Source organism: Gopherus evgoodei, unplaced genomic scaffold (genome assembly GCF_007399415.2).
Source record: "Gopherus evgoodei ecotype Sinaloan lineage unplaced genomic scaffold, rGopEvg1_v1.p scaffold_34_arrow_ctg1, whole genome shotgun sequence".
In the NCBI taxonomy this organism is placed as follows: domain Eukaryota; kingdom Metazoa; phylum Chordata; order Testudines; family Testudinidae; genus Gopherus; species Gopherus evgoodei.
This window is the reverse complement of record NW_022060016.1, coordinates 4,027,018-4,053,749: the sequence shown is the minus strand read 5'-3', so window position 1 is coordinate 4,053,749 and position 26,732 is coordinate 4,027,018. Positions and strand designations below refer to the sequence as shown.

General features: G+C 55.2%; 2 protein-coding genes across 5 annotated transcripts; both read right to left on the bottom strand.

Moving 5' to 3' along the window:
• Nucleotides 1–889: 889 nt before the first annotated feature.
• On the bottom strand, nt 890–19,577 carry CCDC61 (coiled-coil domain containing 61). Of its 4 annotated transcripts, none has more exons than XM_030544323.1 (16): nt 19,483–19,567; nt 16,007–16,154; nt 15,539–15,888; nt 14,564–14,752; nt 14,177–14,259; nt 13,652–13,815; nt 12,792–12,944; nt 11,845–12,061; nt 10,746–10,828; nt 8,514–8,761; nt 7,746–7,824; nt 7,101–7,225; nt 6,727–6,805; nt 5,651–5,717; nt 4,666–4,738; nt 890–4,030 (listed from the first exon to the last, which is right to left on the bottom strand). In XM_030544323.1, the coding sequence occupies exons 4-16, from the start codon at nt 14,709–14,711 to the stop codon at nt 3,933–3,935; spliced, it is 1,617 nt and encodes a 538-aa protein (XP_030400183.1). In that variant the 5' UTR covers nt 14,712–14,752; nt 15,539–15,888; nt 16,007–16,154; nt 19,483–19,567; the 3' UTR covers nt 890–3,932. The 4 variants fall into 4 exon arrangements, with proteins under 4 accessions (XP_030400183.1, XP_030400184.1, XP_030400182.1 ...); XM_030544324.1 differs by having other exon boundaries at nt 16,031–16,154; XM_030544322.1 differs by lacking the exon at nt 16,007–16,154 and having other exon boundaries at nt 19,483–19,577.
• Nucleotides 19,578–25,291: 5,714 nt separating this feature from the next.
• Nucleotides 25,292–25,819, bottom strand: NANOS2 (nanos C2HC-type zinc finger 2). The gene is made up of 2 exons (XM_030544355.1): nt 25,629–25,819; nt 25,292–25,532 (listed from the first exon to the last, which is right to left on the bottom strand). Exons 1-2 carry the CDS (start codon nt 25,817–25,819, stop codon nt 25,292–25,294), a joined length of 432 nt encoding a protein of 143 aa, XP_030400215.1.
• Nucleotides 25,820–26,732: the final 913 nt, after the last annotated feature.

Here is a 26,732-nt window from a genome sequence, read left to right as displayed (position 1 = left end):
ACAGGCAGTACAGAGTGTTTTAGCACATTAAGGGGGGACTCAAGTTCTCAAGCAGAATTTTTCTTGAGTTGCCTTTAAACTTCAGTTTTCATCCATGCAAATGGTTTTTTGTGGGTTTGCGTGTATACGCCGAAATCGACGCTTCCTGACATTACTGATAAAAATTGAACCCTTCCAAGCCCAGCCATAAGCCAGATTCAGACTTTAAAACCTATCAGACCTTACAGCCCCAACACTCTGCTCCCACAGCCCCTTCACTTAGTACCCTGTCTTAGAAAAGGCTTTGCAAAATCTCCTGTCTGTGCGGCCTTCAGTAATCAGGAGTCACTGCGACTCAACACCAAAATGCAGCCAACTCTACGGGGGGGGACAAGGTAGGTATATAACAAGCGCATGACACAGCAGTTTAGGACAGGAAGTGAAGAATACCAGATCTAAAGCTACAAGGGGAGTTTAAAGAGGTAGGATGGAATCACCCTGGTTAGTAATTGGTCCAGGGACAGGGGCTGACACCCTGCATTGTGCAAGGAGAGAGAGATCTTTACCTTTAAACGGCTCTGTACGCCCCCAATCTCGGTGTCTCTGGTTATGACTAATTTTGTCTCCAAACTTTTTTGGACAAATACTTCACAATTCTCAGAGCATCCCACAGCAGTGTTCTCCTGGCAAAAAGTTCCTTTTTTCAGTTCAAACTGACTTTGCATTTAAGTTAATTTATCAGAAAAAATCTAAACCAGGGCCATCCTCGCCTCTCTGTCTGAGAAGTGCCACCCCAACACAGCGGTTGTGGGGATTAACCGGTGTCTGGGAAGCATCTTGCAAACGTAGAGTCGTGTAGCATGGGTAAGGACAAATCATTTTCCAAATAATTAAATGATCAACATGCTGCTTAACCTGAACGGAATTTTTTATTTGGCAACATTTTCCAAAACGTCGACTTCTCTTCCTGATTTGGGACAGGGAAACATTTCTGAAATCTCGCACATTTCCCCAGCACAGACCTGTTTCCCAGCCAGAGCTGAGAGCATGGTCTGTGGGACTCTTCTCTCCTGATTCTAACCACATCTCTTCCTGCTCTCCAGCAACAAAGGCGAGCTGTTAGCAGCTGCCTCCACTGGCAGCAGCTAATACAGGAGGGAAGCCATGCAGAAGCTAGAGAAGTGGCCGTCTCAGGGGTGCGCTGGGCAGAGGGTGAAGCCCACCCTGAGGGAAGAGCCTAGAGGGCAAAGTACTAAAGCCAGCCACTGCAGCGCCTCAGAAGCAGATCACCCCCACTCCGCTGGCACCCAGGAGAGGACTCTGGGATGGGTCAGGCTGCGTGTGTCTAGCCGGGAGTGTGGTGTTAATGCACCCAGGGAAGGACAAGGCTACCCTACATTCACCAGCGAGGCTGCAGCCCCACCCCGCTGCCTTCTCAATCCCGGCCCAGCTCAGCCAGGCCATCTCTAGCTGCTGCTGCTTTGCGGTATCTGAAATATAGGAGGACATAGACCCCAGTCAGAAAGAAACCCGGTGATCACCCAGTCTGAGCTCCTGCAGACCCCAGGCCGGAGAACCCCAACTTAGCCATTCTAGCAGCCAGCTCATAGCTGGTGGTTGAGCTAGGGCAGAACTTGAGACGTTCAGTCACGATGGAGAGAATCCAAGTGATGGAGAAATTCCCTCTCCTCCGGAGGAATTGCTCCAATGGTTAATCACCCTCGTTATTAAAGATTTCCCCTCTGAATTTGTCTTATGACAGCTCCCATCATTGGATCCCATTTTGCCTTTGTCCACTGGGTTGAGGAGCCGTCTACTCCCAGAAATCTCCTCCCCATAGAGTGCAGACAAACTGGGAAACCAAGTCACCTCCAACCCTTCCCTTGGCTAAACTAAATAGATCAAGCCTCTTTGGTGTCTCGCTAGGCGGGAGGTTTCTCAGTAACATGGAGCCACGCAAGAGAATGGTCGTTCAAAGCCTGCAACCCTGTCACAAGACTACAGCCCTGGGGGGCTGATTCACACCTCCGGGGGCTGATTCACATCCCCACAGGACAGGCTGAGACAGGCTGAAGGCTCACTGTGCTTTGGGCTCCAGGCCTTTAACTTTCACTAGCCCTCACATTCTCTGCAGATGCTTCAGCGGAACACGAACTAGCCTTCTGTGTGTCACATCCCCTCTACTGTTCCCAGCTGAAGGTGATTCTCCTTTGGCTCAAGGGACGGGGCTTTGGTGGCATGAGCCAAGTTCCATCCCCATTATCGCTGGCACAGGGTGGAGCAGAGGCATGGGAGGGGATTGGCAGCCGGCAGGAAGTTAGAAAGGTTTATTTACAATAGGGATCATCACACAACACAGCAGAGCAACAGCACGTGGGAGGATGGGGCACACACAGAATCACAGCACAAACACCTGCCACCCACTGGGACACTGAAAGGAACCAGATACCGCTCAGGGGCCAGCACGGCTGGATTAACTGTGGATGCAGCTACTGGCTTGACCTTGGAGCGAAGGGACCAGATCCCATAGCAGACAGGGCTGCTGAGGCAGACTCTGGGCATGGGGCTTTTAGCTCTAACAGCTGAATGCCCAGTGCTGAGCCGGGCTGAGGCTCCTCCAGGCCCATCAACAGGCAGGGGGCTTAGAGCAGCTGAGGGACCAATGGCCAAAGGTCTCCCGAAGCCCCGTGTGCTGCCATGAACCCAGATGAGGGGGAGCACAAGGGACACTCTCCCAGTCACTATACGCGGGAGATTTCACGCACCAGCATTAAAAGCAGTTCAAGCCACTGGAACGGCCAGAGACTGAACAGCACGCACATTTCACTGCCTCCAGGGACGACCCGCTCAAAGAGCTGGAGGCTGGTGCCTTTCCCTGCTGTGTCTCTCCTGGGTGCTCTGACCAGGGGCCTGAGCGCTCTGACCAGGGGCCTGAGCGCAGAGCAGCCTGCCCGCCTATGCAGGCAAACTGGCTGCAAGGCGTCTCCCCTCTCGGCTGCCTCGGTGGGACGTGGTTAGCTGGGAGCAGCTGGTGCAGGGCGAGGGCTTGGCAAGATCAGACCGGGCCACAGCTTCTGGGGTAGCCCAGAAGCAGGTAAGTGCTGCCCCCGTCTCGAGCTGGCTTGGCCTCCGTGTTAAGAGGCTGCCTCCTTTTCCCCCCACTGATTGCAGGACTCCAGCCTCCTGGGGGCTCTGCTCTGAAGCTGCCCGTGGGGGGTGGTCAGGCTCCAAGGCCGAGGCTGCAGCTGTGAAGGGCTGGGATCCACCCAGGGATTCCAGCAGCCCAAGGGCAGGTCAAAGGGGCCCGGAGGATCCTCATATCCCAGCTCGGCGCTGTCAGCATTGAGAGGCCAAGGCCGGCCCAGGGGGTAAAACACCTCCATTGCCCCGCTGCCTGTCTCCTTCAATCCCACGGCTCCTGCTAAGGCAGCAGCTTTAGGCTGCTAAAACGGAGCTAAACGGGGGGGGAAGAGGGGCGGAAGATGGTCCCATCAGCCTGTTGAGCTCAGAGTTCTCCATAGGACCCTCCACTCCACAGTGGCCTCCCCCCCTTCCCCAAGGGGTCAGAAATCCACAAGCCACAGTGGGGCAGGCGCCCCCTAGCTGCCACCAATGTGAAGGGAGTCACTCCCAGGAGGAAATGTCCCATGATCCTTTGCTCCTGGGCTACTTGGGTACAACTACAAAGCCACCTGCCTTCTGTCCAGCCCGTGGGGGTGGGGATTTCTGATGGGAACAAGCTGGGGGGGGCAGGGGGGACTAAAATCCTGAGCCCCCTCTCCCAAAGATCCACCTTGCTAATCTTCTCTTGTCCAGCCTGGAGCAGAGCCCAGAGACAGCAGGGCAAAGGGTCCCTGTGGGAGAGAGAAGTCCTGGCTCGGCCCCATGGGAGCAGCAGGGAGGGCTCTGAGCCTCGGCCACATGCCTGCCCTCCCGCTCTCAGACTCCACTGGCTACGTCCTGGTGTCCAGGTTGTTCATGTACTCCTGCAGCGCCTGCAGCCGGGCGTCGATCTCGGACAGGTCGGCCGACGGCTCATCGTACAGGTTCTCTGTCGGAGGAGACGAGCATTCATTGGCTTGGCCCTGCGATCGCCAGCCCAGCCCCGCACTCTAGTCCCTGGTCCCACGAGTGCCACAGCCACAGGAATGGGGAACTGCTCAGCAGGGAATCTCTCTGCAGCCCTGTGAGCAGGATCAGGCTCAAGGCCGGGCGGAGGGGAGCCGAGTATGGAGAGGGAACTTCTGAGGGAGGAGAGGTTGGGCGAGGGTGTGGGGGGGGGGGAGGAGGGAGGAGAGAGGGCACATGTGCAGGGATCGAAGAAACCATAATCTGCAGAGACCTTGGGCTGCTCCAGGAGGATTTGCAAGGGGCTGAAATGCAGCCAGCTCTGGGGTGGAGTGTGGCAGCTGCTTATATCGGGGGTGGGAGTGAAAGTAGCTCGTCCAGCGAAGCTCCAGGGCAAATGGAATTTGGCAGCATACGGGGGTTAGGAGCCTGGCTCATGGGAAAAGGGCAGGAGGCCTCAGTAACCATGATGAGGACAAACGGAGCGAAATGAGTAATTCAGATGACAGCAGCAACTGCTAGTGCCACGAAGGGCACTGGGGTCAGCACAGGCTGCAAGGGGAGAGCGCTCCCTGCTGGGCCCACACTGCAGCACAGCCCTCTTCCTAACCAGCTCACCTTTATTCGCTCGCTTGGTCGCGGTGGGGGTGCTGGCCAGGCGTTTCCTGCGCCCGGCATCCACTCGAGGGGCCTGCAGGGAGAGGAGAAAGCTGCAGGGTCATCTCCTCTGGGCTGCCCAGCTGGGTCCCCCCGGCTTGTCCCCGTCCCAGCCAGCGCCACACTTCAGCCAGCAATTACCAGGGCTATCGGAGATGAAACCAAGCTGACAGGGACAGAGTCCTGTTCCCTGCTGACACATTTAGTCCCAGGGTGCAGGGAAAACGGGACACCTGGGTTCCGGACCACACCAAGTCAGCAGCAGAGGTGGGAACAGCCTCCAGCTGTCCTGGCTCCCAGCCCCCCTGCTCTAACCACTAGACCCCACTCCCCTCCCAGAGCTAGGGAGGGAACCCAGGAGTCCAGGCACCCAACCCCTGCTCTAACCACTAGATCCCACTCCCATCACAGCCCTTCCCCTTCCCCTCGGTCTCCAGTTCCCAGATTCACCCCGTGCTCTCGGACGTACTCCAGGTCATTTAGCTTGAGGCAGCTGGGTGGGGTGGGAGACCCCGGTGCCCACCATGGCCCCAGCCACTCCCAGCCAGCGGCAACTTGGAGCACTGAGCTGACCCCCTGCAGGAGGGGAAGGGAACCTTTGTCTTCACGTGGCCCCCCTCTGGCTGAAGCACTCCAGGGAGCAGTGAGGAGTTATATCCTCAGCCAGTGGCTCTCAGCAGGAAGAGATTCAAGGGCTCCAGCATGGGCTTTGCCCCTACAGAGAACAGGCCACGCCAGCCCTGGGGGCAGCCACCTTCACGTGATGCACACAGGGATCTGGAGCACGATGCCTGCTGCCCAGAGGGGCCCCTCCGGCTGCAGCATGGCCCCTCCCTGATCCCCGGCTGCAGCAGTCAGGGCAGCACAACAGAGCCTGTCTCCCCCGGGCCCCAGCTAACCTCCCACCCAGGCTAGTTGAGAGGTGCCCTGACAAAGAACCACTTACCCCGCTGGGGCCGTTCCAGGAGGAGGAACTCAAGGGCTTCCTACCTCTTGGTGCTCGCCGCCTGCCCCTGACAGAGAGAGGGAACAAGACAGCGTGATGGCGCAGCGCTCCGTCAGTTAGCGCCCTGCAGGCTCGGATCCTCGCTCCCGCGGCTAGCAGGGGTGCACTGTGCTGGAGAGGCCAGGCACTTGTCCTGGGAGCCATGCTGCTCAGACACCTCTCTATGCGGCACCAGGGCCCCACCATGGCAGCTCCGGGGTAAACCAGCTCCCATGCCCCCAGCATCAATCTCTAGTCTCTGGCATCTCAGGAGTCTCCACAGCCACCAGCGCCCACCCCCCAGGAAGGCCTGGCGCACAGAGGACGGGCCCAGCTTCCGAGAGAGGTCTCCAGCTGCAGGTGCCCACCCTCGGCGTCCTGAGCATGGCGTGCACAAGTGTTGAGTGGCCTGCGCTCTAGCCAGAGGCAATGGGAGCTGTGACTGCTCAACCCTCCAATAATCAGGCCCCAAATCAGAGATCACATCTCAAAAGTTGGGTCAAAATGACTTGTGGAAGCAAGGGAGAGAACCCAGGTGTCCTGGCTACCAGCCCCCTCTGCTCTAATCACTAGATCCCACTCCCCTCCCAGAGCCTGGAGAGAATCCAGGAGTCCTGGCTCCCAGCCTCCTGCTCTAACCATGAGATCCCACTCCCCTCCCAGCAGGGAGAGAACCCATGTGTCCTGGCTCCCAGCCCCCTGCTCTAACTACTAGATACCACTCCCCTCCCAGAGGCAGGGAGAGAACCCAGGTGTCCTGGCTCCCAGGCCCCCTGCTCTAACTAGTAGATCCCACTCCCCTCCCAGAGGCAGAGAGAGAACCTAGGCGTCCTGGCTCTCAGCCCTACCCCCGCTCTAACCACTAGATACCACTCTCCTCCAAGAGGCAGAGAGAGAACCCAGGCATCCTGGCTCCCAGCCCCCCTGCTCTAACCACTAGATACCACTCCTCTCGCAGAGGCAGGGAGAGAACCCAGGCGTCCTGGCTTCCAGCCTCCGTGCTCCCCCGTCCCAGTAGCAGATTGTGATTTCGTTACCTTAGAGGTACTGGCTCGGAGTAATCATCCGCCTCGCTGCCCGAGCTTGCTGAAGAGCGCCGGCTGCGGAAGCTCTCCACTGTGGGAGTGAGAGACAGTAAAGGGGAACTCAGTCCTTGGGGGGGTGGTCCCCAAAGCCAGCGTCCCTACCCCCCAAACCCTCCCACACACAAACCACTGCATTCCTCCAATGACCTCACTGGGGCAGGCCCCGTCTAGGCACAGGATCTCCCAACACCTGCTCCAGCCTTGATCAGCTGGTCCCCGGAGAAGGGATGGCCCAGGGGGTGGGGGATGTGGCCATGGAGCTCCCAGGCAGCGGCAAGCTCAGCGCAGTACCCCACCCTGGAGACAGCCCCGGTCCCCGCACGTACCCGACGAGCTGCGTCCGCGACTCCTGCCCAGGCTGTCTCCACTGAAGGCTGCCAGGCCCCGGGAGTTGGAGCAGCCCCAGCTGCCTGGCGGTGCATCACCCGCGCCCCGCCGGACCCGTCGCTGGCTGCGCCCAAGGGAAGAGGGTTATGCACAGAAGCAGGCATCTCGCGACCCGAAGCTTCCTTGCCAAAACAGGCGGCCTGCCCCTGAAATGCAGCCACCTCTTGGGTGCAGCGCGGCAGCAGGCACGCAGCTCGTGGCAGGAAGGGAAGGGACACCACAGGGGGACCAGAGGGAAGCAGAGGACTAGGAACCCAAGGCTGATGCCCCTGCCCTTGCTAAACAAGCCGGAATCCTTAAATGGGCCCTGGGGCTCCAAGATCTCGGTGAGTTTCAGATGTCACCTGCCATTGGAGCTGTGTCAATGCCTCCTGATTAACCCTTGTGGCTCCAGCACCCTGCCCTCCCCAAGGATGGCAGAAGGGCTCAGATTGAGGGGACAGTGCCCACCAGAGCACTGGCAAGAGTCCGCTTCCCAGGCAGCACAGGGGCCACTGAACACGGCAGCTAGAGGTGGAAACACGTGGCCCCGTACATCCCCCGGGGACACCCTGATCTTCGGGGGGTTGGGGGGAGGGACTTACTTTTTCAGTTCAGCCTCCTTCTGCTTCCGCTCTTTGGCCTTCACAAAGGCTGTGGGGTCAAAGCGTGGCGGCCGGGTGCCTGAGAAAGGGAAGACAGGCAGCGGGGTCAAGGGTGGGGTTGCTGCTGCCACACCTGGGACCAAGATGGGGGGTGGGTAGAGGTGCTGCTGCCACACCTGTGATCTGATCACCCTACAGTGCAGTGTGAGGAAACAAGAGCCCTGGGGACGGATGGTCTCCATTCCCAGAATGGGCACAGCACGGGCAACGGCGGGGCAAGCCCCCCAATCCCTCCTCAACACCATCCCCTCCCCACCTTGACGGGACAAGACAGGAGTTTGGTCCCCCTGATCTATTCAGCTCTTGGCTGAGGCTGCTGACCGGGGGCTGCGTGAGGTGGACTCCACCCCGGCTGGCTAGGAGCTGGACTGAGGCCCCAGGCCCCCAAACCTCATCTCACACTGGGGACCAAGGCCCAGCACGTTGGTCATCACAGCGAAAATTGGCTCTGAACCAGCCACCTGGAGGAGAAGGGCTAGGTAGACCCTTCCCTGCCCTGACAAACTTTTCAGGATTCAGCCACAGGGCCTGGAGCAGTGGGGAGGGGGATTGCTACCTCCCCCACATCACTGCATGTGACCAAGGTTCTCATCTTGCCGGGAGACATCACTGTCGGAGATAGGCCACTCCCACAGTGCTCAACCTAAGGCCCCGGCCTTGTGATCTGGGCAGGGGACCCGCCCAATGGCTCCTCTCCTACCCCCTCACCTGTGGGTGATGGTGACTGGCGAGGGAGGCGGATCTGGCTCCCGCCGCGCCCTTCTCTGGACGTGGAGCGTGGACGGTTCACCGGCCAGGTCCTGCCACGCTCCTGGGAGTTGGAGCGCTCCCCGGAGGTGGAGCGCCGCTCCTGTCGGGCCATGGCCGCAGCGCTGCTCCGGCCCGGGGCAGCGTGACTGAAGCCACGGGAGGACGCCGATCGGTTCTGAGGGGATGGGCCGGTGGGGGTCAAGCGCCTGGAAAAACAGGAGGGAGCAGTCAGAGTCCTAGACGTGAAAGACAGGCCCGTTCGGGTCATCCAGTCTGGCCTCCTGCATCACACTGGCCACAGAATCACCCCAGGTATTACTGCATCCAGCCCAGAGTTGAGTGTCAAGCTAGAGCAGAGATATCTAATGTCAGTGAAAGACCCCGAGCCCTGGAGCACTCCCTATCCCCAACACTGGCTCAGTCATTCCAATGGTTAATTCCCTGGCGCCTTATTTCAAGCCTAAATCTGTCTAGCTTCAGCGCCAGCCACTGATCTTGTTCTGCCTTTGTCTGCTGGACTGAAGAGCCTCTGCTCTCAGAAAGTCCCCCTGTGCCACAGGTTCACTGCTCTGTGCCGGCAGCTCTCGTTAGCCCTGACGAACTCACTGCCCAGACCAGATGATCTGTATCCAACTGGTGCCATGGGAGGTATCATGCCCAAGCTGGTAACACGCTGGTCCCAAAACCAGTGTGTGGTGGGGGCACGAAGGGTTATCAAGATGCATTAGCACAACGTTCCGAACACGTGTTTGGCGAGCAATGCGTAAGCCCAACCTGCCCTAGACAAAGGAACGTGCATTTGCTCATCTGACTAGCCTGGTGGCCAGGCAGAGGCAACACACGTTCATATACACGTAAGGTAAACAAAGCGCACGAGTAGGGAGAAGCCAGCCTGGCATCTATGCCCCAGCAGAGACACGGTGTCTGGGCTTACTCTGCGACGAGCATGTTCCCAAGGGTTCCTGGGCTCTCACAAGAGCGGGAGAGAACCTGGGCAGCCAGGCTGAAGGAAGACGGGTGAGAAAACCTCGAGAACAAAGGACTCTAGTTGCTTAAGTTAGACTGACGTCTTAGAAGCGAATTTTTACTTCTGTTTGTTTGGAACCATTTGTGTCTTTGCCTTATACTTGGTATCACTGTGTCCTTTTCTTAATACACCTGTTTTACTTTTCCCATAACCCAGCTCAGAGCTTGGATTGAAACAGCAGGTTTGCTAACCCCAGTAAGGTAACAAGCGGCTGTGTAAGGTTTTGTGAGCATAGCAGTAAGGAGGAAAGGGGGCGTTGCAGAGAGACGGCTCTGAGGAACCTGGGAATAGGGGTTCACTGGCAGAGCCCGGGTGAGTTTGCTGGCAGGGCAGACATGCCAGGGGGCGAACACAGTTTAGCAGCAGCAAAACTCCCACTTCCAGAGGCCGAGAGGGATAACACAGTAACTCACAGCTCTGGGAATCCCAGCGGCTTATCACATCTACCCAGGGAGGTGCTGACAAACCGGGGTGGCGTCACCTCTGAACCATTTCAGGGATAAACTAAACAGATCCAGCACCTTCTGTCTCATGCTCACAGGCAGGTTTCCCAGCCCTTGGCTCCTTCTCAAGGCTCTTTCCGAATCCTGTCTAATTTTGCAGCATCCTTTTGGATGTGCGGACACTAGAACGTCCTGCATCGCCCTGAGAACTCCTGGTTAGCTGGTTCCCACCATGGCCCCTTGATGCTATTCAGAGTGACTGCTTTCCAGGACACAATCCCCCAGCTCACAAGCGTGACCTACATTCTGTGTCCCTAGGTGCCATCAAAAAGATGCAGCCACCAGGGCTGGCTCTGCCCTGCAGAAGCCCCAGTGACCCTTCAAGATGGCCGTGGGTAAGGACTGATGTCCACCATCCTCCTTACCCTGTCCCCTGCCAGGAGATCTCATGCGTCAGGACATATTACAATCCCTGCAGAGTGCGGGAAGGAATCTTCCAGCATCACCCAAGTAGCCAGATGCATTATGGGGGATTCGATCCTTCCTCTGTAGTATCAACAATTGGCTAATACCAGGGGACCAGTATTTAAAGACCAATGGGCAAAACCTGGGCTCGAGTGTCAACAGAGGGGCTGGGATCCTTAGACAGGTGAACGAAAAACATCTGCTTCAACCCCGCCTAGAGTACTGATCCAGCCTAGAGCAGCTGGTGTCACTCACCCTTTCTTGTATAAGGCCAGCTCATTGGTCAGACTCTTCACTCGGACACGGAGGCTCCTCTCCGATGCTTTCACCTCTGCCAGCTGCAAGGAAGGGGAAGAAATCTCATTGTTCAGCTGCTGGACATGCTCTGGAATGGGCCCAGGAAATCGACCCAGCAGACAGTCTTGCAGCCAAGCCAGACCATGGAATCTGGGCAGGGCTGCATAACTGCCAGCAACATTCCCCTTCACTTCCTGACCTGAACTGGGGTGCCATGGTGTTGTGTTAAACAGCTGCCATGTTCCACCCCAGAGGTGGCTGCATTTCAGTGGTGGGCAAGTGAGCCCTGTACAGAGAGCCAAGGGCTTTGGGATCTTTGGGTGTATGGTGCTGTGTAAGATCTCAGGGTAACAATTATTACTGGGGCTGTCAAACGATTACAAAAATTAATCGCAGTTTTAATCCCACTGGTAAACAATAATAGAATAACACTTATTTAAATATCTGTGGCTGTTTTCTACACTTTCAAATATATAGATTTCAGTTACAACACAGAATACAAAGTGCTCACTCAATATTATTTTTTATTACAAATATTTTCACTGTAAAAAAAATAACCGAGGCACCGAGAGTGGTAGCAACTTGCCTAAGGTCTCAGAATGAGTCAGTGGCAGAGTCAGGTTTAGAACCCAGGAGCCCTATCTCCCAGCCCCCCTGCTCTAACCCCCCTTCCCTCCCGGAGCTGGAGCTTGGACCCAGGAGGCCTAATTCCCAGCCTCCCTGCTCTGACCACTAGATCCCACTCCCCTCCCATGCTGCTTCCACTAAGGTTCGTCTCTCCTTCAGATCTTTGCCTTTAGGAAGCTCTAGTGCCACAACTGAGGAATCTGGAGTCCTGACTTCTGGTCTATGGGGGGTGATGTCACACCAGCACTGGGGGATGGGCCGGAGGAAGAGAAAAGGGGTTGTCACACTAGGAGGCGTGTGGGGAGGCTGTTACACCAGCGCCAGGGTGGGTGTGGGCCCTACCTGGGCAAGACTGTTACACCATCACCTGACGGGGAGGGAGGGGGGTTACGCTGGCGCCAGGGCCCAGCCGGGGGGTTCACTACCCCACCTCGTCAGCCAGCTGCCGGTTCTCCTGCAGGCGCTTGCTGGCTGCTCGCTGGTGCTTGCTTCGCTCCTTCAGCAGTTCCTCCTCCAGGCTCTGCACAATCTTTTTCAGGATCTTCACCTCTTTCCCGGCGCTGCTCTTGCTGCACAGTTTCAGCTCCTCCTGCAGCCCGAGCAGGGCTGACTCCACCTCTTGCTTCTCCTCCAGCACCCGGGCCAGCCTGGCGAGGCAGAGACACGCACAGGCAGGGTTTAGGGGGCACAGTGACTCACAACGGAGAGGCAGAGAAGGCTGCGAGGGATCAGCATGGCCAGTAGCAGGCGCTGTGACATACCGCTATGGTGAATCCCCTTATGGCAGCAGACCTCAGAGCACTGGATGAACATTAATTCACACTTAGACTCGCTGGGATGAGACGATAAGCCCCATTTTACAGAGGGGAAACTGAGTCACAGAGAGATGTGGTTTACTCCAGGTCACCCAGTGAGTCAGCGGCATAGCCCAGAACAGAACCCAGGAGTCCTGGCTCCCAGGCCCTCTGTGGTAATACCCAGACCTCTCTCCTCCCTTAGGGTCAGTCTGAAGCATTGAGCGGGTATTCTTATCTGGGGGGAGCAATAGCGCAGTGGTTTGAGCATTGGCCTGCTAAACCCAGGATTGTGACTTCAATCTTTGAGGGGCCATTTAGGGATCTGGGGCAAAAATCAGTACTTGGTCCTGCTGTGAAGGCAGGGGGCTGAACTCCATGACCTTTCAAGGTCCCGTCCAGCTCTATGAGACAGGTATATCTCCATATACTTTTTTTAATTATTATTATTTTAATTAGTGGATCGGCTGGGACGGCTGACTGCACCCCACGTAGTACACAGGGGCAGGTGCTTGAGACAGCGTGGGGGGAGGAATCAGCTCAACGCCGAGGCGCCCATCCCCCAGCCCCTCCCCTCACTCACTCATCCCGCAGCCGGCGGATCTCCGCGTCCCGGAAATCCCTGCCTGGTTTGGCCTTCAGCACGGCCAGCTCCTCCTTCAGCTCCCTGATGACCTTCTGCAGCGCTACCGGGTCTGGCTTGCCCACGTAGGGCAGCGGGAGGGGGTAGTGGATCCTGTGGAAAAGCAAAAGACAGGGGCAGCTGGAATCAGCACATGCTCTGAGGTTGCTACAGTCACATGTCTACACATCCCCCTATATCACCCCTCATCTCCAGTTAGATTAATAGCTGGAATTAATTAGATTAATAGCAGAAGGGACCATTGTGATCGTCTAGTCTGACCCCCTGGATAATGGAGCCAGAGACCTGCCCTGAATTAATTCTGCTTTGAGCTATAGTAGATCTCTCTGACAAACACCCAATCGTGATGGAGAATCCAATATGACCCTTGCAAAGTTGTTCCAATGGCTAATTACTGTTAACTGTTCGAGCCTCATTTCCAGCCTAAATTTGTCTAGCTTCAGCTTCCAGCCGCGGAACTGCGTAAGCCCTCTGTCTGCTATCGTGAAGAGTCCTGAGCAAAGACCTGTTCCCCAGGTAGGTACTTATAAGACTGAGATCAAGTCACCATTAACCTCCTCTTTGTTAGGCTAAACAGAGGCAGCTCCTGGATTCTCTCATTATAAGGCAGGTTTCCAAGCCATCAATCATTCTTGCAGCTCTTCTCTGACCTCTCTCGATTTACCAACATCCTTCTCGAGTTGTGGACACCAGAGAGGGACACAGGATCCCAGCAGCGGTCGCACCAGAGCTAAATCCAGAGGGAAAATAACCTCTCTGCTACTACGTAAGATCCACCCCCTGCGCCGAGCTGCCCTTACCTGTCAAACTCGACGGAGTAGATGAGGATGAGGTAGCGCTTGGAACTCAGCAGCGAGGACTTGGAGGCGGAGGGCGTGTGCCTTGGGCCCACCCCAATCTTCCGGCTCCTCAGCGCCTCCAGGTCAGTGTAGGTGAGGAGGTCCAAGGTGACCGACTCGCTGCTCTGCGGGGAGACGCACTGACTCAGAGGGACGCACCAGCCCAGCCCTTCGCGCAGCACTCCACACGGAGGGAGGAGGTGACAGTGTGTGGCTGGTGTTGGGGCTGCCCCTAAAGACTACAGCTCCCAGCATGCCACTCTGCACTAAAGTAAGTGACAGCAGTCCAGCGGGATGGAGCACCACAGGTAGGGAACTGCGAGGCAGCTGGCGGTTACAGCCAGCTCCATTTTTCCACAGAACGGGGGGACCCGTGGGCTCCTAGCGAGCTGTCCAGTGAGACCCACGGCAGCCCAGAGCCCCTTCTGCCATTGCCAGGTGCATTTGCCTGGCTGCACTGTTACCTGTGAGCTCTGCAGGCCTCACCTGGCTCAGGGCAGACTCCAGCATGCTGCAGAAGATCCCAAACTGCTTGAAGTTCCCCGTCTTGTGAGTTAAATCTTCAATGACTGGGAGCAAACGAGGGAGAGACCCTTGTCAGGCAGGGTCAGGCGCAGCTCCGTGCAGGAGTCTGGGACTCCCAGCCCACCTGCACTAACCACTAGCCACCACTCCCTTCCCGCAGCTGGGGATAGAACCCAGGTGTCCTGCATTCCCAGTCCCCCTACTCTAATCACTAGCTACAACACTCCTCCCACAGCTGAGGATAGAACCCAGGAGACCTGAACTCCCAAACCCCGTTGCTCTTTCCCACAGCTGATACAGCCCTTACAGGGGAGGTGACCCACGTAATGCGGTTGGCAGGACACTTACAGGCAGCATCAAACTCTCCTCTCCACTGATCGGTGGTGAGCCGGTCCTCCACTTCCACCTCCAGGACGCTCCCGCTCACGGTCATCCTCACAACATGCTCCGTGCCGCGGAAGATGTAGTCAGCCTGAAGCCCCTGCAGCTTAGCCATGGTGAGCCCTCAGCGCTCTGGCCCTGCGTTCCCAGGCAATCCTGCAGCAGGAGATGGGAGTTCACAGGAATTGGGATTGACACTCAGGAGCCGGGGACTAGGATGGCAGGGGGCTGTGGGGTGGGAATGAGAAGCATGAACAGACTAGGGGTCAGGACTGAGGGGCATTGGGAACGTAGGGAGCCCAGGACTGGGACAGTAGGGGGGAATGTGGGTCAGGATTGAATGGCACGGGAGAGCTGTGTGTGGAGGAAGCCCAGGGCTTGGGGCTGCAGGCTGGGCCTGAGGGGCATTGGCAGAGCTGGGGGCCGGGGATAGCCGCAACTGTGTCAGGGAACAGGGTTGGGACTGAGAGGCAGCAGCCCGTTCAGCACCACACTGCAAGTTACACTATTCCATGGGAACTGATCAGTTTTCAGGCCTAGCTGGGCCTGCTGAACACATGTGCCTGTCCCCCTCCTCTGTTAGTTCAGGACTTGCTCCAGCCACTCTTGGCAGAGTACCCCATGTTGGGGAATTCCACCTCTCAGATCCAGAGCGTTTCCGCATAGACTCGGTCTGTTCAGACAACACACAGGAGCCCCAGATTGTCCTGTCACTGGGCGTGTACAGCCTACTCCGCTAACAAGGTGATCGTGATTCTTGGAGGTGTAAGCAGGGGAATAGCAAGGTGCAGAGTCTCTAGGTCACATCTTTGGCTTTAGTGAGACCAAAAGGATGCTCCCAAATTGGAGAGGGTTCAGAAGAGAGCTGCTGGACTGTTTCCAGATCTGGGGAACCTGCCTCATAGCAAGAGACTAGGGGCTTCTCTACGCAGGGTCACTCACCGAAGTAGCTATTCTGGTGTCGTTATTTGAATATAAGTCTCCGCATCAACACTTTTATTCCAAAATACAATGCCTTATTCCAATACAGCTTAATCCACTCTTATTCCAGAATACGAGTGTCCACATGGGGATTTACACCAAAGTCACTACTCCAGAATCAGGATTTCAGTAAGTTTCCAAGTGCAGACAAGCCCGAAGGAAGCTCAATCTATTTAATCCAAGATTAAATGGTGACTTGATCCCAGCCGTCAGCAGCTCCAAGGGGAGGAGATCTCTGAGAGTAGGCAGCTCGTTAATCCAGTTGACAAAGGCAGCATGAGATCCAATGGCTGAAGCTGGACGTGTTCAGGCTAGAAATAAGGCACAACTTCTTAACAAGGAAATTAACTAATTACTGAGACAATGGGCCCAGAGACAGGGGAGATTCTCCATCACTTGGGGTCTTTTAATCTAGCGTGGGTATCTTACTGAAAGATCTGCTGTAGCTCACACCGAAATGGTGGGATTGATTCTGAGATTCCTGGGGGTGTGATGCTCCAGCCGGGGCTCGGGAGGAAGTCACCCTGGATGTACAGAATGGTCCTTTCTGTTTACTAGCAGGATGCACAGGCCAAGCCTATGAGCAGGTGCAGAGACGGCGTACATTAGAACCAAGGTGCACGTGCACTGGGGAGCAGAATTCCCTGACGGCGAGCGCCGTGGCACAGACAGGACCCAGGTGTTTTTCTAACTGTGTTGTCTGACTGACTGTACTACAGCTCCCACCACTGGTGCTGCCTGGGAAGTGGCACCAATGGTACTGCAGCTCCCGTTAAGGGCAGTATAGAATCATAGGACTGGGAGGGACCTCGAGAGGTCATCTAGTCCAGGCCCCTGCACACAAGGCAGGACTAGTATTATCTCAACCATCCCTGACAGGTGTTTGTCCAACCTGCTCTTAAAAATCCCCCATGATGGAGATTCCACAACCTCCCTGGGCAATTTATTCCAGTGCTTAACCATCCTGCGACACAGCCTGGTGCAACTGTACTGACGCAATGCTCTATAGCAGAGGTTATCAAACTGTGGTCCGCAAGCTCCATTCAGGTGGTCTATGATAGTTCCCTCTAAGGTGCGTGCCTGGGCGGCCACCCACAACAAAACGAAGGGCGAGACCTCTCTCCTTCCCAGCCCTAGCTCAGGGGCTGCGGTGGTGGGGGAGAGGGCGAGACCTCCCCCTCCTTCCCAGCCCCAGCTCCGGGGCTGCCGTGGCAGGGGAGAAAAGGCACATCCATTGCACTAGAAAGGTAAGACTACTGATATTAAAATATGAGTTGTGTGCTTTTATTTGTAGAACAAAAACACGTTAATTCTGAAGGTTTTTTTTTTTAAATATAGTACTTTTATCCAAAGCACTTTACAATAATTAGCTGATGGTACAAACAACATTTGGGAAGATCATTAAGCGCTCCACCGAGACCCTCAGCAATTTTCAAGGGGTCCATGAAAAAAAGTTCGAGAACCACTGCTCTAGGGCACAGGGAGTGGTTGGGTGCTTGCTGGGGCTGCTGTCCACCTAGGGGAGCAGCAGCGCTGACAGGACTAAGCCAGAGGTTCTCAACTTTTTCCATACCAGAATCCACCCTCCCAGTACAGCAAGGGCCAGGGCTCCCAACCCCACGCCGCCTTTGCTCCCAGGAGGACAACCCAGGGAGGAAGCTGTTTGCAGCTTCTCACAGCTGAGAACAGGCTGGCTGCATCCAAGCCAGTCGAGCCGTGATGGCTGCACCCACTCTCAAGGCCAGGGACAGGGGGTGCTTGCGCAGAGGAGGCCAACAGGGCTGCTGCCGCCCAACCACTAGGTATAGAGGGAAGCAAATGCCAGCATGGAAAGGGCAGAGCTGCTGCTCCAGGGCTGCCTCCTGGCTCCCACCAGCCCACACAGGGGATCCCCCAGGCAGCACTGTCCCCCATCTGTCAGAGAGACACACACAGCTCCATCCAGACCCACGCAGCTGGAGGTCTGTCTCATTTCTTAGTGGGCATGACAGGGAAGGTGAATGGAAAGCCACGGTATAAACAGGGGCTGAACAAGCAGTATGCTGGAGTCAGGATGTCTGTGCTAGCTAATGGCAGGTTTCAGAGTAGCAGCCGTGTTAGTCTGTACCGCAAAAAGAACAGGAGTGCTTGTGGCACCTTAGAGACTAACACATTTATTTCAGCATGAGCTTTCGTGAGCTACAGCTCACTTCTTCGGATCTGTACGTATAAATATCTCCTGTCTGTGTGTTCCATTCTACGCATCCGAAGAAGCGAGCTGTAGCTCACGAAAGCTCATGCTGAAATAAATGTGTCAGTCTCTAAGGTGCCACAAGTACTCCTGTTCTCTGTGCTAGCTAAGATACACCGGAGCACCCTGGTGCGAGGGCCCATGGAAGAGATGAACTGGGAATGTTATACCTGGACAGAGCAGGCTGTCCGGGGACCGGTGCCCCAGAAGTAACCATGCCCATCTCGAAGCGTGTGATGCCATGTAGCGCTCTGAATGCAGGTGTGAGCAGAGTTAGTAACAATGGGGCAACCACTACCCGCCCCCTCCACTCAGCAGAGCTTTACTGCAGGGCGAATAAAGGCACCTGAGTCGGACCGAGTTCTTGGGGAACCCCAACAATGGCAAATGTGGGGGCAGGTAGTCAAACCCCCCAAAGCCCCCCCAAAACACCCCCCTGGCTGCCCCAAACCCCAGTACCACGGTGGGCGGAGCGGTGCTGGGTAAGGAACAGGGACTCTGGGGTGAGATGGGGGGTACCGGGGAGGGGATCCCCATGGCGGGGGAGGGCACAGGGAAGGAGCAGGAATGGGGGACCCCATGGGGAGGATTTAGCTGGGGGTCAGGAAGAAGCAAAGCCCCCCCCCTTGAGCAGGGCAGGAAACTCCGGGGCAGGATTTGGGGGGGTTACAGACCAGGAGAGAGGTCACATGCCAGAGGGGTCTCCATGGGGGGATGGGGTTTCAGGGGGGTCGCTATGGGGGGGTCACGGGCAGGGGATTCCCCGTGGGGGGAGGGGCTCCATGGAGTCATGTGCCGGGGAGTCCTCATAGGGGGCTGGGGTTCCAGGGGGGTCGCTATAGGGGGGTCACGGGCTGGTGATCCCCATGGGGGGAGGGGCTCCAGGGAGTCACGTGCCAGGGGGGGCCCCATGCGGGGGAGGGGGCTCCGGGGGGATCGCTATGGGGGGGTCACGGGCAGGGGATTCCCCGTGGGGGGAGGGGCTCCATGGAGTCATGTGCCGGGGAGTCCTCATAGGGGGATGGGGTTCCAGGGGGGTCGCTATAGGGGGTCACGGGCTGGTGATCCCCGTAGGGGGAGGGGCTCCAGGGAGTCACGTGCCAGGGGGGTCCCCATGCGGGGGAGGGGGCTCCGGGGGGATCGCTATAGGGGGGGTCACGGGCAAGAGATCCCCGTGGGGGGAGGGGCGCGCTATGGGGGGTCATGTGCCAGGGGGTCCCCATGGGGGGAGGGGGCACCAGGGGAGTCGCTAGGGGGGGAGGGGGCTCCAGGAGGGTCGCTATGGGGGGGTCACGGGCTGGTGATCCCTGTGGGGGGAGGGGCGCGCTATGGGGGGGTCACGGGCTGGTGATCCCCGTGGGGGGAGGGGCTCCAGGGAGTCACGTGCCAGGGGGTCCCCATGCGGGGGAGGGGGCTCCAGGGGGGATCGCTATAGGGGGGGTCACGGGCAAGAGATCCCCGTGGGGGGAGGGGCGCGCTATGGGGGGTCACGTGCCAGGGGGTCCCCATGGGGGGAGGGGGCTCCAGGGGAGTCGCTAGGGGGGGGGTCACGGGCTGGTGATCCCCGTGGGGGGAGGGGCTCCAGGGAGTCACGTGCCAGGGGGTCCCCGTGGGGGGAGGGGGCTCCAGGGGGGTCGCTATGGGGGAGGGGCCGATGCGGGCCCGGGTAACTCACCACCTCGGCCGCCGGCTCAGCCCAACCGCCGCCTTCCCTGACAGGGCCCTGCCCCGTAGCACCTCAATCCGCTCCCATTGGCTGCCGACCAACGGCTGCCGGCGGGCCATTGGCTCGAAGCCTTAGTCTGTCACGAGTAAGGCCCGCCTCCTCCGCCCAAGCCAGGGCGGCCACGGGTTTTGTGAGGCCGTCCATCAACCACCGTGCCCTAGTCCCGCCTCTCGCTGTCCCGCCTACTCAGAACCCGCCTCTTTCATCCAGCCCAGATCGATCATTGGCTGTTCTTTGCCGTCGATCCCCATGTAGCCCCGCCTTCTGGAAGGAAGAAGCCTGAAGCCGCAGAGCGAGGCCCTCTAGTGGCTGCTCGCCGCATCGCACCCGGCGTGGCTCTTGGAGCTGCGGGCGGGCGCTGTGGTTCGCGGAGTCCTGAGTTCGAGTTCTGCACCGGGCCGCTCCTGGAAATCCCTGTCCTGGCTCCCTGGGCTGAGCAGCAAAGCGGGATCAAAGCATCAGCCTCGGCGGCGCGACAGGGTAAGAGATGGCTCCCCAGCTAGCAGATCCTAGGGGGAAGGGGTTTCCCAGTGGGAATTCCCATGGCCAGGGCACACGGAGCTGGCTAAGCCAGGCAGCCCTGTCACGCCATTGTGGCCCAGAGATCTGAGCTTTCTTTAGTACAGTACAGACCCATTTACTCACATCAACGTCATTGTCATTTAAGCCTGCATTATTAGAATTCTCGCCATCACTTTCGCGGTCCGAAGTAGCCTCGCAGCCCGTAAATATTTCTTCCTTGGATAGAAATCCTGAAGTCGAGCAATCTTCATCCATCTCCAGCCACTCGGTAATGATTTCCAGCAGCGTATCCAAACTCAAGATTTTTATCATTTGAAAGAGAAGTTTTCCTTTATCCTATTTTATCTGCATGCGTGTTTGTGGGATGTCGTCTTCCGAAAATCCTTCATAGTCTGCCTCTGAATCAGTGCCCCTGCTGGAGTTTGACGAGTCTGAGCCGAGGCATCACCGAGAGCCTTCATCCAGCAGTTTTCAATGGACTTTTGTTTTTCTCTATCCCAAGTTTTTTTAACTAAATAAATAATTCCCTTCACGTTTAACTGGTTCAGCAATTCGGAAATGCCTGAAGATGCGCATGACACAATCACCAAAATCAGGTCCAGGCGATAGTTGTTTTTAAAATTCTGAATAATGCCCTGGTCTAAAGGTTGAATTTTTGATGTTTTGTTGAATGGTAGGTATAGCACTCGAAGTTTTCCATCTCTTAAGACCAGTGATTCAGCTGGAGGGTGGCCTGGACAATTGTCAAGTAGCGAAAGTGCTTTGGCTTCGAGTTTCTTCGACCGCAGATGCTTACGAACAGCTGGAACAAGGCTGTGGTGGAACCAATCGTCAAAAATGTGTCTCGTCATCCAAGCATTTTTGCTGTTAGCGTATATTACGGGCAGTTTGGCTCTACTGAGGTGATTAAAGCAGCGAGGGTTACAAAAGCGGCCAGTGAGAAGAGGGGTAAGGGTATGGCTGCCCGTCTTATTACTACACAAAAGAAGAGTCACACGATCTTTTGTCTTCTTAAATCCATCTGTTTTCTGTGTCTCGTAATTAAAGGCTTAAGTCTTATCAGGTAGCAGTTTTGCAAATAAATCTGTTGCATCGCAATTATAAAGTTGTCCTTCGTGGTAGTCTTCATTTTGTAAAATCGATTTTAACTCGGCGGGAAACACATTCACAGCCGATTCATCGGCTGACCGGCTTTCTCCAGAAACCGATACCTGCGCTGTGCCATGACGCTTTTTAAAACAACTTCTAAACCCCTTGCTGGCTTGGAATGATTCATCCTCAGTTAAATTGCCAAATGTTGTCGCTTGGGCTTGAAGAATTGGCCCACTTAGCCGCATTCCTTTCAGCCTTTCCTGAGCAAACTATGTGGGTTTTGCTGCGTAGTGCACACGTTTTGGCTTAAGCCCCACGGCAGAATCGATATTTTGTACAAAGCCATTCAGTTTAGATGAGTTTTTAGCCATCCTCAGAGAGTAGATTTGGCAGTCCCAATATCTTTTGAAACTTTGGCCTGGGTTTCTCCGCTATTTACTCGATCTATTGCAGCTAGCTTTTCTTCTCCAGCGTAGGAATGCTGACGCTTGCCTTCTGCTATTATATTAGGCCTATGGTTAAAATTTTCTAATGTAGTATATGTACTGTATTACTATATAGCTACAGTACTACTGTATATATTATATATATCTCTAGCGTGACACTGACTAAGCATGCGTGATACGTTTTTACCAATATCGATAAAGACATACAACACATTTCCGCTTCGCACTTCCTGTCGATTTCTGTGTCTGTGAGTTAGTGAGCAAATCTGTAGCACTACATAGCAAGTTCCTGTATCTCATGTTAACGAGTCTCGCATGTTAAATAGATAGCACTGGGAGGCATGGCGCAACTGCGCTTTAAGCGGATTCGTGTGTAAACGGGTCTGTACTGTAACAAGCCTCTCACCTTCCTGGCTACAAGAAGCCAACTTCAAAATGTGTAATGGATCCAGTGGCCTCTGCCTGAGTCAGCAGCCAGCCTGAAACGGGAGCCCTGGCAGAGCTCTGAACAGCCCAGCAATCATGTGTGGGTTGTTGACCCTGAAACCTAATGACTGCGACGTAAACAGGTCACAGTTCTTAACTATTTTGCTGCCGATTAAACCTGCACACCTGCACATCAGTGCTGTGTGAGTGACTGGGCAGAACTTAAGCTTGGGAGCCAGCACTTTCCTCCCCCACCATCCCATTCCCTGCATCTCTGACACACACAGGGATGTCTTGGCTTCTGTGTGGCCAGCGCAATATCTAAGCAATTTGCTAGAGAAATACCTCAGGTTTGATTCCCTTGGCAGATGCTGCTTCGGATTTGTCCCCATTGTGATCGGATCTATCATCTTTGCAGGGACCCCTGTCACCCCTCAACCCCCACCACCCTCTTAAGAACATTAGAACGGCCATACTGGGTCAGACCAAAGGTTCATCTAGCCCAGTATCCTGTCTTCTGACAGTGGCCAATGCCAGGTGCCCCAGAGGTAATGAACAGAACAGGGAATCATCAAGTGATCCATCCCCTGTCACCCATTCCTGGCTTCTGGCAAACAGAGGCTGGGGACACCATCCCTGCCCAGCCTGGCTAATAGCCATTAATGGACCTGTCCTCCATGAACTTCTCTAGTTCCTTTTTGAACCCTATTATAGTCTTGATCTTCACAACATCCTCTGGCAAGGAGTTCCACAGGTTGACTGGGTGTTGTGTGATGAATTACTTCCTTGTGTTAGGTTTTTAACCTGCTGTCTATTAATTTCATTGGGTGTCCCCTAGTTCTTGTGTTACAAGAAGGAGCAAATAACACTTCCTAATTTACTTTCCCCACCCCAGTCATTATTTTATAGACCTTTATCTTACCCCCACTTAGTCGTCTCTTTTCCCATCTGAAAAGTCCCAGTCTTATTAATCTCTCCTCTTACGGAATCTGTTCCATCCTCCTAATCACTTTTGTTGCCCTTTTCTGAACCTTTTCCAATTCCAATATCTCTTTTTTGAAATGGGGCAACCAGAGCTGCACGCAGTGTTCAAGATGCAGGCGTACCCTGGATGTATACAGAGGCAATACAATATTTTTTCTGACTTATTCTCTATCCCTTTTTTAATGGTTCGCAACATTCTGTTCGCTTCTTTGACGGCCGCTGCACATTGGGTGGATGTTTTCAGAGAACTACCCACAATGACGCCAAGATCTTTCTTGAGCGGTAACAGCTCATTCAGACCCCATCATTTTGTATGTAGAGTTGGGATTATGTTTTCCAACGTGCATCACTTCTCATTGATCAGGATTTGAATGTCAGCTGCCATTTTGTTGCCCAGTCATCCAGTTTTGAGAGATCCTTTTGTAGTTCTTCGCAGTCTGCCTGGGACTTAACTATCTTGAGTAGTTTTGTATCGTCTGCAAATTTTGCCATCTCACTATTTACCCCTTTTTCCAGGTCATTTTATGAATATGTTGAATAGGACTGGGCCCAGTACAGTCCCCTGGAGGACACCACTATTTACTTCTCTCCAGTCTGAAAACTGACTGTTTATTCCTATCCTTTGGTTCCTGTCTTTTAACCAGTTACTGATCCATGAGAGGACCTTCCCTTTTATCTCATGACAGCTGACTTTGTTTTAGAGCCTCTGGTGAGAGACCTTGCCTCAGATCTCACCGCTCCTTACACCTCTCTCTTGCTATTGGGCCAGCTGAGTCCCCAGCACCCCTTAATTTTTACCTCCCAGGCATGCAGCCCCCCCTAATCTGGCTCTCTGCTGCAGGACACAGTCAGCTCCTCTGCTGGGGCATATTCTCTGCATCACCCTAGGAGATGCACAGGATCCAGGGACCCTGTTCCCTAGCAGGTTCCCCACTCTGCCTTCCCCCTCCTGCCCGCCCTCAGCAGCCATCCTCTGTGCATCTGTCCAGCCCCAGAGCAGCCCTGCTCCTTCCACCCCCTTGGAAAACAGTAGCCAGTTTGGGGCAGCGGGGTCACACCAGGGCAGAGGGGGCACGGTCGGGACATGTAGGGATCAGAGAGGCAGAGCCAGGGCTGCTGTTGTGGTCTTCTGGGCATATCGGGCTTTATAGCCTCACAGCTGGGGGACGGTAAAGGAGACTGCAGAGGGTCTCGATGAGGAAGAGGATAGTGGGCCCCTAGCAGGCCAGAGCGTTGGGTGTGTGGATGCTGGGACGCTGCTTCTAGCCCAAGTCCCTTCAGTTGCTTGGGGGAATCAGGCTGGTTTCTAGCAGGACGGGTGTTGAGATCCCCCCAAATCTGCCTCAGTGGCAGAGAAACAGGCAGGCTCAGCAGAATGGCCGAGAGGGAGTGGGCCATGGAAACAGAAATCCCTTCCCACCAAGTGCAGGGCTGAGAAAGCTTCGCAGGAGGCCAGGCATGTCTGTCTGGGTGTGTCCCTCCCAGCCGCCACCCAGAATAAAAGCTGGCAGACAGGGTGCTCCTCGACCTCTATTGCCAACCCAAAAGGAGATCCTTGCCTGGTGCCCTGTCCCAGAGCCATGCAGAGGAAAAGCCGATCAACCACACAAGCAGTTGCTGGAACAACAACATTGTTTATTAAACAGAAGGAAAAGGGGATAAGGGAGTGTTTCATGTTTAATGAAAAATAACTCTCATAAACAAACCTTCAAAACTCATAACACAGAGGGAACAATCCCTGCCCCCGTACACACACTTGGTACAATTAACAACATCAGTGAAAACGCAATGTTTATATGTATGTTAGAATTCAAGGCTTTTTCTGGCATGATTTTAAAATAAAACTCACACTGCAAAGTCTTAGTGATTCCTGTGGTGTGTAAAACAAAACGAATAACACTTGGTTGGGAAGAGAAGTTTCAAACAAAACAAATCTACCAAAGACAAAAGCCTTGCGCCCATCCAGTCCGATGGGTGTTGTCTCGTCGGCAAACGCTCAAAATGAAATCTCTGCATGAGTTAGCAGGACAAAGGCAAAACTATGAAACTCCCGGTTCTTTGGCACTGGTTCTCTTCCCACGGAACTCACGGCAAGGCAGGGATACCCAAAACAGGCTGCTGTTGGGATTTAAAGAAACCAGGGTGACTTTCTACGTGGCTGCGTCAAATCCACCCTGGACTTTAAATGCAAACTAGGAAACAAACGGTAGCAAACTAAACTTCAGTTCCAAGCCTCTTCTGGCTCCCGGGTTTTGTCCCAGGGTGGAGGAGGTTTCTTCCCCGGCCGTTCACCGTCTCACTATGAAGCCAGCCGAGTTGCGCCCGCCTTTGCAGTAGAGGGACTGCTTCTCTTGATTGCAGGGGCAGTATTTCAGCGTGTGTGCCTGGTCTCCTGTAGCCCCGCACAGCGGGCAGACGTAGTTGCGCAGGATGGGGCACAGCACGGTGCCGTCGGCTTGCTTCAGCAAGTGGGAGGAGTAGACCTTCTTGGATTCCCCGTTGTGCTTGCAGAAGTTGCATATGAATCTGCTGGGCGTCTGAGGGGTAGCCGCCATGCTCTGCCCACTTCCAGGACAGCTCCTGCTCCAGCCCGATGACTTCAGGCTCAAGGCGTCCCCCGGAGACATTTGAAGGGGTGCCCCTGGCAGGCAGGGATCTGCCATCTCACAGGTTAGGAGGCTCCTGGACTCCCTTCTGCGCTCTTCAATGATTTCACCAAGAAGCTTTGACAGGTTCAAGTAGTCCCGCCACATGTTGAAGTCATGCGTGCTCGTGACGGGCGGAGAAGGTGGCCCGGAATGCCAGATGGGCAGCATGGTGCTCGTCAGAGAAGCCCCCTCCTCTGCAAAAAGCTCCTCGACACCTGCACCGTTAATAGTTTTGACCTACAGTCGGCAGCATAGAGAAGCTGCTGTATGCCCATTCAATGCAAGGGAGGTGGAGTCTGAGATTTAAAGGGCCAGAAATCAAAACAGAAAAGCATCCTCCGCTGGAGATTAATGAGTTAAATATCAAGGTTCAGCTATAGCAAACCTACTGGGCGTCAGACGCACCCCTCTTCTAGAAAACTGAATTCCATTCCCCCCCGTTCTGCTCCAGAAACTCGTGTCCTAGTCGGGGATAGTCCATTATTTTTTGCCAAGGTCCAGATTTCTTGGTCAAGCTCTAGTCAAGATCGCGACTCCAGAGAAAATAATACAAATAAACTAACCATCATCATAAGTAAATAAAAAGATTTCGAGGTCCATTCAGAAGTGTCTGCTGGTCCGGATTTGGCCCACGGTCTGCCCATTGACTACCCCTGTCCTAGTGTAACGTGGTCAGTAGCTGCGATCCCTTGACCTTGATGCGGGAGCCTGGACTGCCTGAGCTAAAAGCCACTCCCTCTCAGCGGTGTTTGCAGCAGGCTCATCCCTATAGCCCTGCAAATCTGCGGCTCACCGGTTTGTAGCCACAGACTTCGTTTGCGGGTCATGGCTTGGATGCGAATACAAATTTTGTATCCGTGCAGGGATCTACTCATCAATCTGTAGCTGGCCTTGCCACTGTTTGAAGGGGACAGAACCCCACCCGGAGCGGGCGTGGCTTACGCTGGTGTCCCCAAAACACCCACAAAAGTCTCAAATGCGGCTTCTGTTTATCTCGCTCAGATTGATCCATCAAGCCAAGCCTGAACGGCATTAGTTGAAAGTTTTTTAAAGACTTTTAAAAATGTTTAAAGAGGCCTTT

Bases quoted from the DNA above. Each gene is read 5' to 3' on its own strand.
- CCDC61 (XM_030544322.1), bottom strand. From the start codon at position 14,711: ATGGCTAAGCTGCAGGGGCTTCAGGCTGACTACATCTTCCGCGGCACG. The intron at 10,829-11,844 runs GTGGGGTAGTGA...CCTTCCTTGCAG, and splicing joins ACCGGCAGCTGGCTGACGAG to CTGGCAGAGGTGAAAGCATC. The intron at 7,226-7,745 runs GTAAGTCCCTCC...CCTTGGGCGCAG, and splicing joins AAGGAGGCTGAACTGAAAAA to CCAGCGACGGGTCCGGCGGG.
- NANOS2 (XM_030544355.1), bottom strand. From the start codon at position 25,819: ATGCTGCCCATCTGGCATTCCGGGCCACCTTCTCCGCCCGTCACGAGC. The intron at 25,533-25,628 runs GTCTCCGGGGGA...TCAGACGCCCAG, and splicing joins CCAGGGGCACCCCTTCAAAT to CAGATTCATATGCAACTTCT.